This window comes from Mugil cephalus, chromosome 4, assembly GCF_022458985.1.
Source record: "Mugil cephalus isolate CIBA_MC_2020 chromosome 4, CIBA_Mcephalus_1.1, whole genome shotgun sequence".
In the NCBI taxonomy this organism is placed as follows: Eukaryota; Metazoa; Chordata; class Actinopteri; order Mugiliformes; family Mugilidae; genus Mugil; species Mugil cephalus.
This window is the reverse complement of record NC_061773.1, coordinates 12257223-12273855: the sequence shown is the minus strand read 5'-3', so window position 1 is coordinate 12273855 and position 16633 is coordinate 12257223. Positions and strand designations below refer to the sequence as shown.

The following is a 16633-nucleotide window of genomic DNA, read 5'->3' as shown; positions in this document are numbered from 1 at the left end:
AGATTGGTGCTCGCTAAACAGAAAATAACTCAGCAATGTGCGATAAATGATGATGATTATTACTCTCTCATTTAGGCATAGCTGGCAACCCCGTGCTCTTCAACGAAAACGGAGACGCCCCTGGACGCTACGAGATCTACCAATACCAGATCAGAAACCGAACGGCCGAATACAAAATCATCGGCCACTGGACGGATCAGCTCGATCTGACCGTGAGCATTGTTCTTTTATTTAACAGGCCTTGTGTTTGTGCCAGTGTTTACAGCGAAAAAAGAAAAATCCTCTGAAAAGTTTTTCAGCTCTGTGGCTGCATATTAGATCACTCCTCCCAAACCATTTGGTAGAGCTTAGTCCCATCTTCAAAGGTGTAAATATCCGGAGGGTGCTTTAAATGATTAACTGCATGGACTCTGATGAAAAGAAAGCCACGACAGCTTAAGGACAGACATATTTAATATCATCTCTCCAGACGGCATCACTTACTTCGAAAAAAAAAACAATACTGTGGGCAGGCTAGTGTGAGGAAGTAACGGCCTTATAACAGTAAATTACATAAAGGAACCAAACAAATTACAAAATGAAAAGGAGGCCTTGGGCAGGCAAAGAGTACAACTGAACACATGAAACAGATTGAGAGGAGCTTTCAACAACATGCGCTGCGGAAGAAAAAAGAACTAAAAAGTGGGATTTGTGGTGGGTACCTACTGTGAAACGTGCCAGTGCTTACTCCAAAGCCGGTGGTATTTAATTAGTGTTCTTTGAGTTCTTAATTAAATACACATTTGAAGACAAATTTACCGGCTTTGAATGAACCGGCCACAATTGAATAAAACTTGTAACATTAAAGACAGCCGACCGTTTGAAATGACAAATTTAATCTGTCTTCACAAGAATTGTTTGTGAGAGCGGGAAATTCAAAGAGGAGAGCGATATCTTGAAATGAGATTTATCTGTTACTCTGATTGACTGATTCATGAAAACAAATATTTAAAATCCAAAAAGACAAACACAATCAGTTCCCTGCAGACTAAGACAGTTTCCTGCCGCATCTTGCCCTTCAGGTAAGTTGACCTCCCAATGGAAAATGTTTGCTGAATCCTAGAGGAATGCTCTATATGACTCACAGTTTGCCCTTTTCTACTCCTTCATCCAAATAAATACATAAAACCAAGTATACAGATACCCCCTGGTTCATACATCCAGATGGATCCACAAATAACCAGGATAATCAGGATTGTCCTTGACCTGCGGAAGTGCTGAAGATCCTTCTCGGTTAATAAAGCACCTCTGCGTGCCTCCTTTTTATATAAAACACATAGATATTTATACACTGCAAATCTATTCTCAGCTGTTTTTTTTTTTTTTTTTTTTTTTTTTTTGTCTCTCTAACCCAGTGTCCATTCATGCCTATGCCTTCCTCCATAGGTTCGTTCGATGCAGTGGCCGGGCGGCGTCCGTCAGATCCCTTCTTCAATCTGCAGTCAGCCCTGTCGGCCCGGGGAGCGCAAGAAAATAGTGAAGGGGATCCCTTGTTGTTGGCACTGTGAGCGCTGCGATGGCTATCAGTACCAGGCGGACACCTACACGTGTAAGATGTGCCGCTTTGATTTGCGGCCCAACGAGAACCACACAGGCTGCGTTCCAATCCCCATTGTTAAGCTGGAGTGGAGCTCTCCATGGGCAGTCATCCCTGTGCTAATTGCAGTGGTTGGCATCATGGCCACTGTGTTTGTGGTGGCCACGTTCATCCGCTACAACGACACTCCAATTGTGAAGGCATCGGGTCGAGAGCTGAGCTATGTGCTGCTAACTGGCATCTTCCTCTGTTACGCCACAACGTTCCTGATGATTTCGACCCCCGACGTGGGAATCTGCTCCCTCCGCCGGATCTTCTTGGGTCTGGGGATGAGCATCAGTTACGCAGCTCTGCTCACCAAAACCAATCGTATTTACCGCATCTTCGAGCAGGGCACGATGTCTGTGAGTGCTCCCAGGTTCATTTCTCCAGCCTCACAGCTAATCATCACATTTACCCTGGCTTCAGTGCAGCTGCTTGGGGTGTGCATCTGGTTTGGCGTGGATCCTTCCAAGGCCATTATTGACTACGAGGACCAGAGGACATCTAACCCGGTGCTGGCTCGTGGTGTGCTCAAGTGTGACATCTCTGACCTGTCTCTCATCTGCCTGCTGGGCTACAGCATGCTGCTCATGGTCACCTGTACAGTCTACGCTATTAAAACCAGAGGGGTGCCAGAGACTTTCAATGAGGCCAAGCCCATTGGTTTTACTATGTACACTACCTGCATTATTTGGCTAGCATTCATCCCAATCTTCTTTGGCACTTCACAATCCACAGAAAAGGTAAGCTTACAACTATTTGGCATTTTTGAAACTAAACAAAAGTTCCTTGAAAAGTAAATCATCTAGCTGAATTCTGTGACGGTTGTTTTGTTTTTGGCTTATTTCTGAAGTACAATAGCCACTGGTCAAACTCTTTTTTTCCCCTCAAAGGTAGTTATGCTGTGCTGTGGTTTTAAAGCAGTAGTTCCCAAGCTTTGTTGGCCTGAGAAGCCAAAAACAGAAGGCCATGTCAAGTAAAACCAGAGACGAACCTCCATTCATAAATAGTCTTTTTTTGTACTTTGTACTTCAGTGTCAAAATATTTCACCCTGCCTTTATTAAGTGGCGGCATTTTGAAACTGGCTTAATAAATTATGAAACAACAAAAACAACTTCAAAAATGAGGGCATCATGTGAAGGTCTCAGATTGGGACTGTACGATCTACGTCAGAGTAATATGAATGCGTTCTATATTAACTCTGAATACAGCACACAGCCTTGTGACTCACATATATGTGACGGCTGTATGCCACAGAGCATTAGAGACGCACGATCTGTTTGTACACAAACACAAGCTCACACTCGTATTCCCATGTCAAATCACTGCGCCCGACCTCATGAACCGTGGACCTGGATCCTGTCCCGTCAGGAGCTCTGGGAGGCTGTGGGTCAAGAGGGAACCAAAAGGGACACGCAAATGGAGGCTGGGCTTGGACCTCACGTCCGGAGAATACAGTGTGGGTTTCAAGCCAAAGGGCTACAACAATGGCACAGCAGAATGTGTAGATCCAGTTGAAAGAGGTGTTTTGGCAGCATAACAAAAGGAGTTCAGCGGCTACAAGAGAGGACAGTGGTGAGGGAAAAGCTTCATACTGGCACGGACACTATCGGCACTGCCAGCGTGGGTCTGACAGATGCAACAAATTAATCCTTACCTCCTCCCCTCTGGGATTAAGGGAAACAATGCATCAAAATGCTGGCCTGGAAAACTGGCTGTGATAGTTAGCTTTGTGGAAAAAAAAAAAAAAAAAACATTCTTGAGAGACTGAGAGAGTGCATTGTGTCACGTTAAGCATCCCAAAATAATTTCTATAGTCTACAGCACCGCAGAAAATCTGCATATGACATTCTGCCAATTGTATTACATTAATAATGCAATATGTGACCAGCAGCTGAATGACTCACATTCCGCATGCTGTGAACACCACAATGTCCAAACGACTGTGTGCAATATGCATATTGGCCTTCTGTAACCCTCCATAACGACTGATTTAAACACTAAAACCGCAAGAAACACCATCTACAAGCACATTAAACGCGATGGCGGACTTGCTGAGCCCGAGAGCGAACGCGTGTTTTATGGTATATTTACTGAAATATATTCAAGAAAATATACTGAACTGTCGGGCATTAACGCCATACAGTACATTCTGGATTATCATATGCGAGGCATATGCGAAGTGCAGAACCCACATTATTCTTTAATGCGAGTGTTGCACATCTTAAGTCGCGTGTCAACAGCAGCCGCGGATATCAGCGAGTTCTTTGTTTAATCATTTCATCTCCTCTCTCTGAAGATGAAAGAGAATTATACAATCACAGAGAGATTGAGGAGCCTTTTTTTGGAGGATGAGGTAATCCATTAGCTGGCATGGCTTTGAATAGAAAAACAGAAGTGGGAATAATAGTTGAAGGGCATAAGTGAAGTCCTACTTTTTGTATCTTCTTCCATACATGAAGCGAATTTAATTTACAACCCTCGAATCTCTCATCCAGGCTTAATGTAAATCACAGTTTCTTGCTCCAAATTATACGAGTCGCCCATTAATTATTTCCCGTGGAAAACTGTACACACAAAAGCTGTTTTCACTTTTATCATTTAGAAAACTTCTTCCAGTGCCTTGAGCTATATTAAGGTAAGACACAAAATGGAATACAGAATGGAAGTTTAGCTTCAGGGAAATGTCCTACATTTCTTCCTTCCTCATCTGAGAGAGAATAATCATATTTAATATATCACAAAGAGAGCCTTTGAATGTTGGCTATGAAAAACCTAATTTAACTCGAATATGGTTTAGCCTTGTCAGATCATGCAGCACAATGTTACTTTGTCATGGTGATGGCGTAGAAAAAACTCAGTTCTCTCAGGGGAAAATGGCCCCAATGATGAATTTAACACAAAAATGAACATAAAAAAAACACACTGTATGTTTACGGGAACAAATGTTTTGGAGTGTAAAGTAGCGTGACATTATTTTAGAGCAGCAAGGTTCTTGGAGGGAACAGATTGAGAGATTTTTTTTTTTTTTTTTTGAACCACGAAGACAATCAAGCTATAGACCTAAGTCAATAACTGCATTAATTACCGTTACTATATGATGCATGTCTCCTGAAGCTGCTGCATCAAATATCAACGCTAGAACACTAGCCAACAACTCATAGTGTTAGCAGTATGTGGGTCAGGCTTGTTCCAGTGCATCCCACAGATACTTGATCAGTTTGGGATCTAGTGCAGAGGTCTTCAATGCTTTTCAGGCCAAGAAGAGATTCAGTAGAGACCCCCTCCCGACTATATGTGTTCTATATTAAACTTGGCCTAGTGTTATTTATAAATGTGCATCATTATTATAATTTTGCATTACATATTAATGCAAAATAGCTGTTCAAATAACACACAGGTTGAAATATTAATTTTTTTAATTCAAACGTGCATCAGTAGGGTGGCCGTGCAACTACTGTAAACACAAACATACTAGCTTCTGTTCTGCTAATATTGCTTCTGGATTTCACCTGGGGACTGAATAGGCTCTCGGCCAATTGCAGGGAACCTGACAGACTCACTGTGTAATATGCGGCTTCGTGAATGGCTCAGCAGCAAGAAGGGTGGGGTCTACTGTGTACAGGAAGCTTAGATTGACAGGTCTGGGCTAGTGCTGTGGAGGTAGTTCCTGTATCGCTGAATGAGTGAAGTACTGCCTCCTGCAGTACCTCAACGGTCCCACTAGGGGTTGCGGACCCCCTGTTGAAGACCTATGATTTAGTGAATTTGGAGGCCAGGTCAAGATCTTGTGCCATTCTTCATGGTGCCATAGGATGGTCAATGAGACTTACTTCTGAAACCTTCAGCCCTCAAAACTAAAGCCAAAACAAACTCCAAAAAAACTGCATCAAAAACTGCAGTTTTTCTCAAATGTTGAGCTCCATCAGTGAGTCAATCCAATCCCGATAAAAATTTGAAACCTTTAATAGTCTATAACTAAATCTCCCATTCATGACAACAGTGCACAGGGTTTTTAAATAACACACTTATTTAAATTATACCAGGGACTATACCAGAGTTATGCATAATTAAGGGTGTGGCCGCTTCCAGTGCTGAGTGCACACCCTCACAGGTTGCTAGTGCTCTCTTCACCCATTTTAAATCAGGCGGGGGAGTAAGGAGGAGTCCAGGACAACCAAGAGTCAGTTTGTCTTTCTATACACCCAATTGTCTTAACTCAGCTAGGCATTAACTATGACTCTGTCAGATTATAAAACAAATTCCTCACAGCTTTGAACGGCATAAATAAGTGTGTCTTTCTGGTGGGCAGAGAGAAAAAAAACAATGCCTACTGGATAACTTCAGTGCTGGTGGTTATGGTGCCAGACTGTGGAAAGGACATCTAAAAAAGAACAACAGAAAACTCTGTGACTGATTTGCTGAGCTGTTACATAAACAACGTTCTTATTTAAGGAATTAACATGTCAAAGCAAACACACCTCATAATCAATGTACTGTAAATGACAGGCCCCACAATACCTCACAGCCCACGTTGACACGTCTTTCACTGCAATTAAATGCTCCACTTCCTCCGGAACTTGATTTACCTTATATAGCCGCCTATGCGCTCATCGCCCGCTTACAGCGGGCCTCTGCCTCAGCATTACAGGCACAGTTATTTGTTTGTCATCTGGTGCCAGGGCAAATGTAACGAATGCCACGGGAGGCTTTCTCTCTCATTCAAACGAGGACATCTGGTTTATCTGCGGAGCGCCATCGCCGAGCCCTATGCTAGCTTCAGGAATAGATGTGACACCTGCTTACCTGGAGAAACTGTCTAAATCAGCAGCTGTCTCCGAGACAGAGGCAGGAGGAGGGGCAAGAGACAATGGCATGCATGGGAATGAGGCTTCGGCACAAAAGGCTCAGCTCAAATTCAATCAGTCCACACAAAGAGGTCCTGCCATTACAGTGCATGAATGGACGCATGAATCGAGTGGTGCTGTTTATTTCTCTATGAAGTCTCCATCGCGCTGTTGGCACTGTCAACAAGACGACGGAAAAAAAAAAAACGCTGTTAGTGCACTAGTCAGACAAAGGGTGGGAGCTGCAGAGAGTTCAACGTGACCAGAGTCAGACAGGAGAGCGCTTGTGACAGCGTGCGCTCTCCGTTCATCCGTGCTACCTGTTACCACCCCTCTCATCCTCCCCATCCTTTCCATTTCTCTCTCCTCAGTCATAAGATAAAGAGCCTTATTCAGAGTGATGTCCCACAGGCCCAATAATGAATAATGAAGATTGATGTTACAGAGCAGAGGGAGCTGAGTTACATCTTGGACTTCAGAGATTAGCTGTTGTGTGCGCTGGGCCCGCAGCGCTCTGGGTCCCGGCTGTTGACCTCTGGGCGCTACTATAATGACTAAGTAGGAATTAAAGCTCATCAAGGCCAAAGGGTTATATTCTTTAGAAATGACATTGTTTCATGAAGCTACATTGTTGTGTCCCTGAAGGCTTCTGCTTGTTTATTGGTTCAATTAGAGCACAATTACGGCGCTTTCTCATGCAGAAAGCCCCGAATGCTGCTGAACGTTTCCATGGTATACTTAGAAATAAGACAGTGGCTGAACGCAGTGTGAGAATCACGCAGTTTAAATCAATCTGATGGTTTGCATCTTGAAACGGAAGCTCTCGGGAGGCTCTCTCTCTCTAAATATATATATATATAAATATATATGTACTCAGTCAGTAATGCTGCCATGAGCTGCTTCTTCTATGTTCCTGTTTTTCCTCAGGCGGGATCTGCTGATGGCAGCGTGAGATATAGCGCACGGCTCATTTATGAGCTCCAGTCAGCGAACGTTCAGGTGCACTGCAATCAGGGGGAAACAAATTAATGGATTGAATGCAGGATTTGGTCTGACACTGAAAACAGGACTCCATTTGTAACCTAGCGTAGCTCTACGGGGTAGCAGGGAGAGGACGGGGGATTCTTTTCTAGCACTGTTGCTATGTGATAACACACCAGACAGAAATACATTGATTTCCAGTGAGGTCTAGGCAATAATTCAATATTATAATACATTAACTTTTGGGGGAATTTTTCTAGCAAGAGTGATAAATCAGTATGGGCCGAGAATTAAACCGTAATGTGGAACTTTTGCATATAATACATATAAATGAATGTTCATTATATTCCAGCGATTGCACACACTCCCACAGTGTTGATTAAGATAATCCGTTTCAGAGTTTCAGACCTGCTGTCTGCGACGTTCCTTCGCCGGTGCTTTTTGCAGTGCATCATTTGAAGAGAACCAGCAATGATGCCGACTAGTCTACAGAAACTAAAAGTATGCCAGCGCTGGAAGAAAAACAAGAGTCTCTAGTCCGCAAGAAAATCTCAGAAGGATCCAAGAAAAGTTTCTGAAGTTGTGGATAAAAAAAGAAAACCTGGCTTCTTATCAATATCAAATACAGACTCCGAAGGACAGGATGGTCACTGGGGAATTAGAATAGCTGTGTAGATGTTGGCTGGCAGGCTGTATCGAGTCTGTACCAGTTACCCCCTGATGCATCATCAATAAAATGGGCGGGGCAAGTACGCATCTGGGTATTTGGACAATGCAACAGCACTCGGGGAGCAACTGCACCGTCCTAGAGTTTAATCTTCTAGTGTTTATTACCATAAACACACATGCCCTGGTTTAGCTTCACCAGTGTGACAGCTGCCTGCTTGTCTTTGTTTCACATGTCCGTAAACGTAATAGTTTGCGACCGCTGGCTGAACAAACAACATGGTATTTGAAGATGTCACATTCGGTTAATTTATGATGAAAAAACAGAGTCTCATACATGTATGGACGCAACTTAGAAAATATTTAAAGTGTACATTCATTTAACAGCAGTAATTACTATCGTGAAAGTAGCAATGACTGGTTAATGCTGAATTATTCATTTACAACTATTCTGATAGTGGATTAAGGCCGGTGAAAATGAGAGACAGTTTCGGTTTCTCAAACAGAAGATATGGTTTCTGTTCTTTGTTTGCACCAGAGAACATTGGCTTTTTGTTCTTTTTTTTTCATAGGCCGAGCTTTAACTTCACTTAATCAAATATTGAGATAAACACGTGTCTAATAAAAATAATAATGAATGCTATTATCAATGGAAAATATTATTGTGGTGTTGGTTTCTAATTCACGACTTTGATGTTTAATTGCTTCTTTCGGTTTTTCAATCCGCACTCCCCAGTGTGTGTTCAGTGACAAAGAGGATGGCTTTGAAGATAACATTATTCTTGGGCGAAAGGCAGCAGAGCACTTTTATGTTTATGTGAGTAACAGCTTGGGTTCAACAGTCGGTCCCCGAGGCGGCAGTGAACCGAGCCCCCGAGCAGTTCACTGGTTAACGCTCCCCGCAGCTGGGAGGCGACCACTGCAGCTGTCCTCCCATCATACTGCCTCCATTCTTCCGTTCTTCTCTCCGGCCAGCGGTCCCACATGGTACCAGGGCTGGCGGAGACGCGGCGCAGCCAGTCTGGAGGGAGAGCTTTGCGGAGAGTCACACATGATAAATACAAACACAGACATTCAGGCGGAGATCACATCTGGGAAGCTAAATGTTCCTGGGCTTTGACGAAAAAGCAGCAGGAGCCTACGGGGGAAAACTCATCCAGTCAAAAGAGAGGGTCCAAAGGCGGCGGCGCGAAGTGCAGTTAAAAGCCCGCGCGAGGGGATTTATTGTCTGTATGTAATATCATGCCCACAAGAAATAATAATGGTTCTGATATGCAGGCATGTGTGTGTCAAAATCTTATATTTGAATACTTCAGTTGCGGCTGGTTTAATTACTGCTTTAAATCAGTCCTCGTGGCGGCCTAAGAACAATAAGGTGCCTCCCCTTTCCACTCCTGCCCCCACTCCTTTCTGCTACGATTCACATCTCTCTTGCCCACAGCGGTGTTTTATAGTGAAAATCTGCTGCCCTATACCACAGCGCGTACACGCAGCTCTATTTTAATCTGAAGATACGTAGTTGTTTTTTTTTTTTTTTTTGCGGTAAAGCTGAAAGTCAAATGTGTCTTGTTAAATGCATTTAAATGCTTCTGCTTGAGGCGGTGTGAGAAACTTGAGTAAAAATATGCATAGTTTGTGCGTTGCGTTGCAGCAACAGACACAGACCAGAGGCTGCAACGATTGACTTCACGACAGTCGAGGTCGAGGTTGTTGCTTACGGATCAGTTCAGAGCTGAAACCATCAGGCGTTTAGTCAACGTCTAGTTTTAGAATCATTGTTTCAAGTAGATTTTGAACAAAAAGTGCATCTGTACAGGAAGAGCTGTGAGGATTTGACTTGTTATACCTTCACATTTCTGGGTTTTTCTGGGCATCATCATTTGAAACTGCAGCTACTAGCCATTAGCGATTAGCATTAGCAACAGAAAAGCCCATTCATAGATTTCATGAATGGTTACATTTTTATAGTATTTTTTTCTTAATAAAAGTGTTATGATTAATAAATAATCATATTAATTTATTTAAAATATTAATAGCAATTTAAAATATTTAAAAATACTGTATCTAAATTTGTGACTTGTGACTGGATTGCAGTACATCTACATGCATGGTAAAGCCAAATATTAAAAATTGCGTTGAGTCCAAAAGAAGTTCATGAAATCAAACAGGGTTAGTGTTCCATTAAGTAGTCACGCCAGATGAATGGCCTGATTTAGATTTAGATGTTTTTGCGTTGCGTAGTTGGCTCCTTTTAAATTAGGCTGCATGTGGTTTGATGCCACTTCTTTATATCCTTTCATTTAATCAGGGTCAGAAACGTGACATTACAAGCCAGCAGAGGCCAACATAAACCGCTCTCCCATTTCATACGTGTGCCGTGTATAGAAGTTACAGTAGCTTTTCTTCATTAATGCTTCCATGATCCATTAATTTGCTGCAGCTTTGTAAACAATCAAAATGGAGGATGGTGCTCGGTGTTGCCCTCCCCAGTGATTGTCAGGATTTGACCATGTGTAAAAAATGTTTATGAGCTCGTCTCTTCTTTCATGGGCCTTGCTTGTTATGAGTCAGAAATGGATTCAATCGACTGCCGTTATCAAATCTGTGTTCAGGTCGACGTGATGGCCATAATAAAACTAGCATGGCAGAAAATTAAACAAACACGGTGGCCTTGGCTGGTTTGGCACACGCACCATAAAAACAGATGAGATGTTAATTTAGAACTAGTTTTATCACTCGCATTAAATAGTTTTGAAACCTTCACTGGACACAGTGGAAACTACTTCAGCAACAGCTTGGCCAACAAACGGGTCATTGGATGCCCTAATTATAATGACACACAGCAGATGTCATTTGTACTGTACAGGCCACTGCACTGGCCATATAGATAAATGCGTGATCGCCAAGTAGGTTTAAACTCTTTTGTACTTTTCTGTGTTTGCGTCTTGCAGATGTACATCCAGACGACCACGCTGACCATCTCCGTGAGCCTGAGCGCTTCGGTGTCCCTTGGCCTGCTCTACATGCCCAAGGTCTACGTGGTCCTCTTCCACCCCGAGCAGAACGTGCCCAAGCGCACGCGTAGCCTCAAGGCCGTGGTCACCGCCGCCACCATGTCCAACAAGTTCAACCCCAAGGCCGGCCTCAGACCCAACGGGGAAGCCAAGACCGAGCTGTGCGAAAGCCTCGAAACACAATGTAAGCACGTGAACGCTAAATAATGAAGCCTTTTTTTACTAAAAACCTAAGATTATAAATAAATAAATACACGCTGCTTTTCTTTGGCCTCAGGAATATTTTGTCCTTCAGCGTCTGTAAATCACACAAATTGATATGACGATAGGAGGCAGAGGAAAATAATTACCTGTTAGCAGATGTGTAGTATGTTATTTAACACTTCACTGAATACAATAACTGCTGATCATTTGGTGGTCGGGGGAGGTGGATGTAGTTTGTGAAGGAGCATTAGAGGATTCTCGGTAATGTGTGTGGGGTCTGAAGCCATGAAGGAGTGGGTTACAGAACATACAGTTAAACAATGAAACTACAAATCTACAATAGTGAAACCTATAAATGTGTCTGTTTGCTCCGACATCCAGAAATCTATTTTATTTAACGTGGCGGCTCTTGATATCTTCAGCATCCTAAACCTGCACCTTCTGCTTTTTTTCTCTCTGTGTTTACATGGTTTAAGCTCATGCTGAAATGAGATTAAATTAATTATTTTCAGTTTGATTACTTGTCTGAGACCAGAGTCTCTGGAGGTCACCGTTGGCCCATTTCTCGTCTGGGAATAGTGACTTCCTCAAGTCTCTTCTGGTTGCTTGACAACGCTACCACCCATAAATAGTCTTTCACCTAACACCCCATGAAATAGGGAATTTTCATTTTCACACTTTGATTCGTGTACAGATTAAAACAAGTTGTACTGTTTTAATTAGCGCGCTTTCAGTATATCTACAGACCAGAGACAGATGTTTCCCCTCGTTTTCATTATTAATGCTAAAGTAAGCTAAGCTAACTGTCAACTAGCTTTAGCCTTATGTCTAATGGGCATTTACAAGACTGGTTCCAGTCTTCTCGTATATCTACCAGAAAGCAAATATGCAAATTAGGAATAAGTCTCAACATTTAAGAGGCAGGAAAGGAGCAACTAAAAAGACTAATCATTTATTACAGTAGTTGATATGTTTTACTAAGCATCAAAGAACATTTCTACAGTCCAATGTTGAAAATAACTGAAAAATTAATAACTTATTTGAAATAAATTCACAGGTTAGATGGAGACAGGCCAGTCTGTCAATCTTAAACATTAAAGCTGTGGTTGATTCGACTACACCTCTGCTTCGTTTTGGTAAGAGCTAATGTTGCTTAATTCTTAAGGTCAAGTGATACTGGCGGCAGCATGACAAATTATCGCGACACAAAAATTGAACTCATTCCATCTTTACGTGATTAACCGTGACCTGATTTTATGCCGTACAAGTCATGAATCAACCTCGAGCAGCAGGGCAGCTCTACAGCGTCGCTGAGAGGTTGCCTGCAGCTCTTCATCTAACAGATTACTGTGGCTGCTCCTTCCTGTTCCACTGCTTCCTACAATATTTCGAGCTGATGTGATGTCCAAAATAAGCAACTACGTATTATTAAAAGGGGGCTTTTAGGTGTTTCGCCCGGTACATGTTTTATTGTGAAGCTGCAGCTTTGGGAAATGTTGGGTTTGCATCTGATGTGGTTTTAGAATTCATGTCCAATTATCTCTCATCAATGTGGGGGCAACATAATGATAGTAAATGGGATCAGTCACCACTGCATCACCTCATTTTACAATAGTGACTCAAACATGTATTATTATTAATAATAATAATGATATGAATGTGAAAGTGCTCTACTTAAACAAATGGTTTTAATCTCAAACATGGGAGTCAGGATGAAGCCAAGTCTCGGCTTCTCAAATGTAGTTATCAGGAACTTATTACTTTGTCATGGAAGAAATGTGGATTTTATATTTGGGCATCTAAACCCCAAGTTAACTGATGATAAATTTTTTTTCATTATTTATTTTTATGTCATCGACAATTATCTGAGACAGTAATCAAGATACCAGTTGCAGCCAGAGTTTAAACGCCTTATAAATAATCACGAGGTATCCGACGCTCCCTTTCTGATGCAGCCGAACCTCAGCGTGTGCCTCCTCCTAATCTCAACACCAATAAAAGTGCTTGGCACCACTGTATCAGTGACAGTCTCCGGATTTATACAAGTGAAGTAAATAATGGCTTCAGGAATGGAGTCAGCAGAAATTACTCATGTGACGTCCTAAACGCTCTTCCCCCTGCTCGCCTCGGGCGGGAAAAGGTTTTAATCGGTCACGTCTGTCAGCGGAGATGCATTCCCTCCGTCCGGCCCCGAACTTAGAGCGAATGGAGCCTTTTGTCACATTTTAAAGCGGCATTTTCCTCCTCACTTTTGAGACCAGCCGCAGTGAGAAATGTCTCCTTTCGCGGAAGAATAAATGAGCTGACGACGTGTTTACCGTTTAGACAAAAACAGGAATCAATATAAAATGCAGGAGAGTGCACTACGGTAACAATGGCAGAGTGCCAGGCGGCCATGTACATGTGATGTACATGTAAACACACAGAATAGCATTAAATCTATTCTTTCTTTGTCTTGCTTTAGATCCACGCGAGGGGGGTTAATAGGGCTTTTTGTTACAATAAGTGGCGAGAAGGCAAAGATGCAGAATTGATAGCCGGCAGCAATCTGTCCTGATGGGGTTACCGCTTACAGGGGCCATACAGTGCATGGCTATTTGAATAAGCACCATTCGTCACTGTCATGGCCAAGTGTGGATATATGGCTTGATGAAATTGAAAAATTCCTGTCTGGGCCAGCCTCCCACTACTGCCGTGATCTGGTGGAGATATGTCAGGATTTATCCGCTCCAGCTCAGCGAATCAGCTAACACGGTCTGAGGAGACACCTGGAAAGTTGAGTGTTGAAAAGCTGCAGAAAAAAAAAGGAGGGGGCGGTCGGTGCGGGTAACACTGGAATGCGCTGAGGGGCAAAAATATTATCTACGAGTTACAGATCGTCCAGGTAAGATCTATGCAAAACAGTTGATGATGCGACACTTCGTCTCACGTTTATAGCAGCAGGAAATAGGAGCAAAACAAAGACGGCAGGTTCTTCTGCAAATCACTGGTTACAAAAGCTCATCTTGACTCCATCTGACTCTCAGTCTCCCCTCTCATTCTTCTCTTTCAGCTTTCTCGACAAAGCAAACCTACATCAGCTACAGCAACCATGCAATCTAAAGGACAAAGGTTCACATCACAATTCAGGATTTCAAACCTGGTGGAGAAAAAAAAAAATAATAATAATAATGTGCAGAGGAATTTCACAAGGCTGGCAAAAAAGAAAAAAAAAGAAAAAAAAATAGAGGATGTGTCATTGTGCAGGTGGAGCATTTCCCAAAGACGTGACATGGCAAGGAGAGACCACAAAGAGGAGCGGGGATGGACAAAAACGAGCTCCGGGACAGATAACAGGACAATTTTAAGGTTCCATCTCCTGTCTGCCTCATGAGATTACACCCAGACAACAAAAAAAAAAAAAAAAAAGAAGAAAAAAAGCAAAACAACTTGCATGGCAGAGGCCGGAGACTGAACGATGGAGCTTTCTGTTTGAGTGTTTACATTTCAGCTGTGCCCTCCGTCAAACACGCCTCTGTTGTCCTGAGCAGCGCTGACCGAAGCCCGGACGAAATCAAGAATACGTTCAGGTGTCCTCGGTGTCGTCTGCCAGTTTTCGCGAACTCTAATTAATCTTCGGAATCCTCGAGGCATCGCACGGGATTAACCAACACCAAAAAGGCATGAGAACACGGTCCACGGCTTTCTTAACGGGGGGGGCCGATGTTTTTGTTGTTTTTGTCGGACGACTGGAAACGGGGACCACCTCAACAACGCGGCAGACGTCCACGCAAACTGTTTTTATTTCCTCCTCAAGTTTTCCGCTGAGTTCGCGACAACGACCTGCGAGATGCCGATTTTGAGCATGCCAGTTTCAACATCCTGTGTTGTGTTGTTAAATAAAAAAAATTAAAAAGAAGAAATAATTATATCTTTGGAATGCGTTTAAACTCCGTTGCAGCGTTGTTAACAATTGTTTGGGCCTGAGCCTGTTGTACGTTTAAAAAACAAAACAAAAAAAAACTGTTCTCAAATGGTGAAGGTCTAGTGAGTGATTGTTTATCTGTGCTTAAGTGAGGCCATGATTTGTATTACCAGCTAGCCCAAGGCTGCCACTGCCCTCCGCATACCTGTATGTGCTTTGAAACAGTGACTCTCGTGGTTGAAACAAACAACCAGGAGATCTTCGCTGTGAGCTGTCAATCCAGGACGAGCCTCCCATCACTGCCAGCAGCTACTCCGTCGGCCGCACGTACGTCGCGTGAGGGGGAAAGCTTAGCTGCGCGGATCCATTAGTGTGGGAATTAAGATGAAGTATGCCCTTGAGAGGATCTTCCAATATGCCCTGAAGGTGATATCCATAATGGACCAGTGACTGAGAGAATTTATTACGGAGTGTGTCCTCCTCGTGGGCACTTTCGTGATAAGGAGGAGGTGTCAGGAAGTTGTAAGGCTTTTTAACAGATGAAAATCTAATTGCTAAAATATACAATATCTCTATCAATCACCCTGAGCTCGCTGAACAGATTAATAGTCGGCTTTGTGCGGTATAAAAGCCCTCTAATGTCTTGGGGAAAACATCGTGGGGTCATTTGTGTTGTGAATTCAATGCTGCTTTTCATGCCTCCCTCTGTATTACTTTCAACACCATTTGTGTTGCAGAATAAAATGTGAGTGCTGACCAAATTAAATGGCAAGTTAATGTATGTTATTAAATAGATTGATGATGTCTGCTTTATGTCCTGACAAATCCTAAAATTGGGGAAAATGTACAAAAAAGATACAGTGCCTGGCTATCTGACTATGTATTTGTAAAACCTCATGACAACTAATGGAGTGTGTGACGCATGTTTAGTTTTGTTCCTTCCTTTTTTTTTTATACAAAATATTATTTCTATTAAAAATGTTTCCAAACTTCAACGTCCACCTTCAGGTTTGTGCGACTGGGGAAAGTCTTTCGCGTTGCTCATTAATCGGGAGAAGCATCCACGTAGAGCAGAACGATACGTTAACAGACATACATTATCTTCGGCTAAATGATTGGCAGCGCCTGTGCGCGCGCCTTATTCCCGCTGTAAAGAAACAATACAGATTAGAAACAAATTTGTCCGCCCTGAAGGGAAAAAAAAACAATGTCTGCCGCCCTCTGAATAATACGCTGCCACAATTGCTCTGATAATAGCAGTGGAAGGACAGAGAGTTGGTGGGAAGAAACATGAAATTATTTCAAATGAATGGTTAGCCCCTACTTGAATCCGAGGCCTCTACATGCAGCGAGCTCTCCCTATCTATCATCATCCACACACCTCCCTGATACTGTGAC

At 42.8% G+C, this 16633-nt stretch overlaps 1 protein-coding gene across 1 annotated transcript in view; it reads left to right on the top strand.

Annotated features, from left to right (window-relative positions):
* LOC125007270 (metabotropic glutamate receptor 4-like) overlaps positions 1-16230 on the top strand; it is a 172640-nt gene extending 156410 nt beyond the window's left edge. Inside the window, exons 8-11 of the mRNA XM_047583978.1 lie at positions 76-212; positions 1426-2361; positions 11065-11311; positions 14384-16230. Coding sequence (XP_047439934.1) covers positions 76-212; positions 1426-2361; positions 11065-11311; positions 14384-14433 — 1370 coding nt within the window. The 3' untranslated portion in view covers positions 14434-16230. The remainder of the gene's footprint in view (positions 1-75; positions 213-1425; positions 2362-11064; positions 11312-14383) is intronic.
* Positions 16231-16633: the final 403 nt, after the last annotated feature.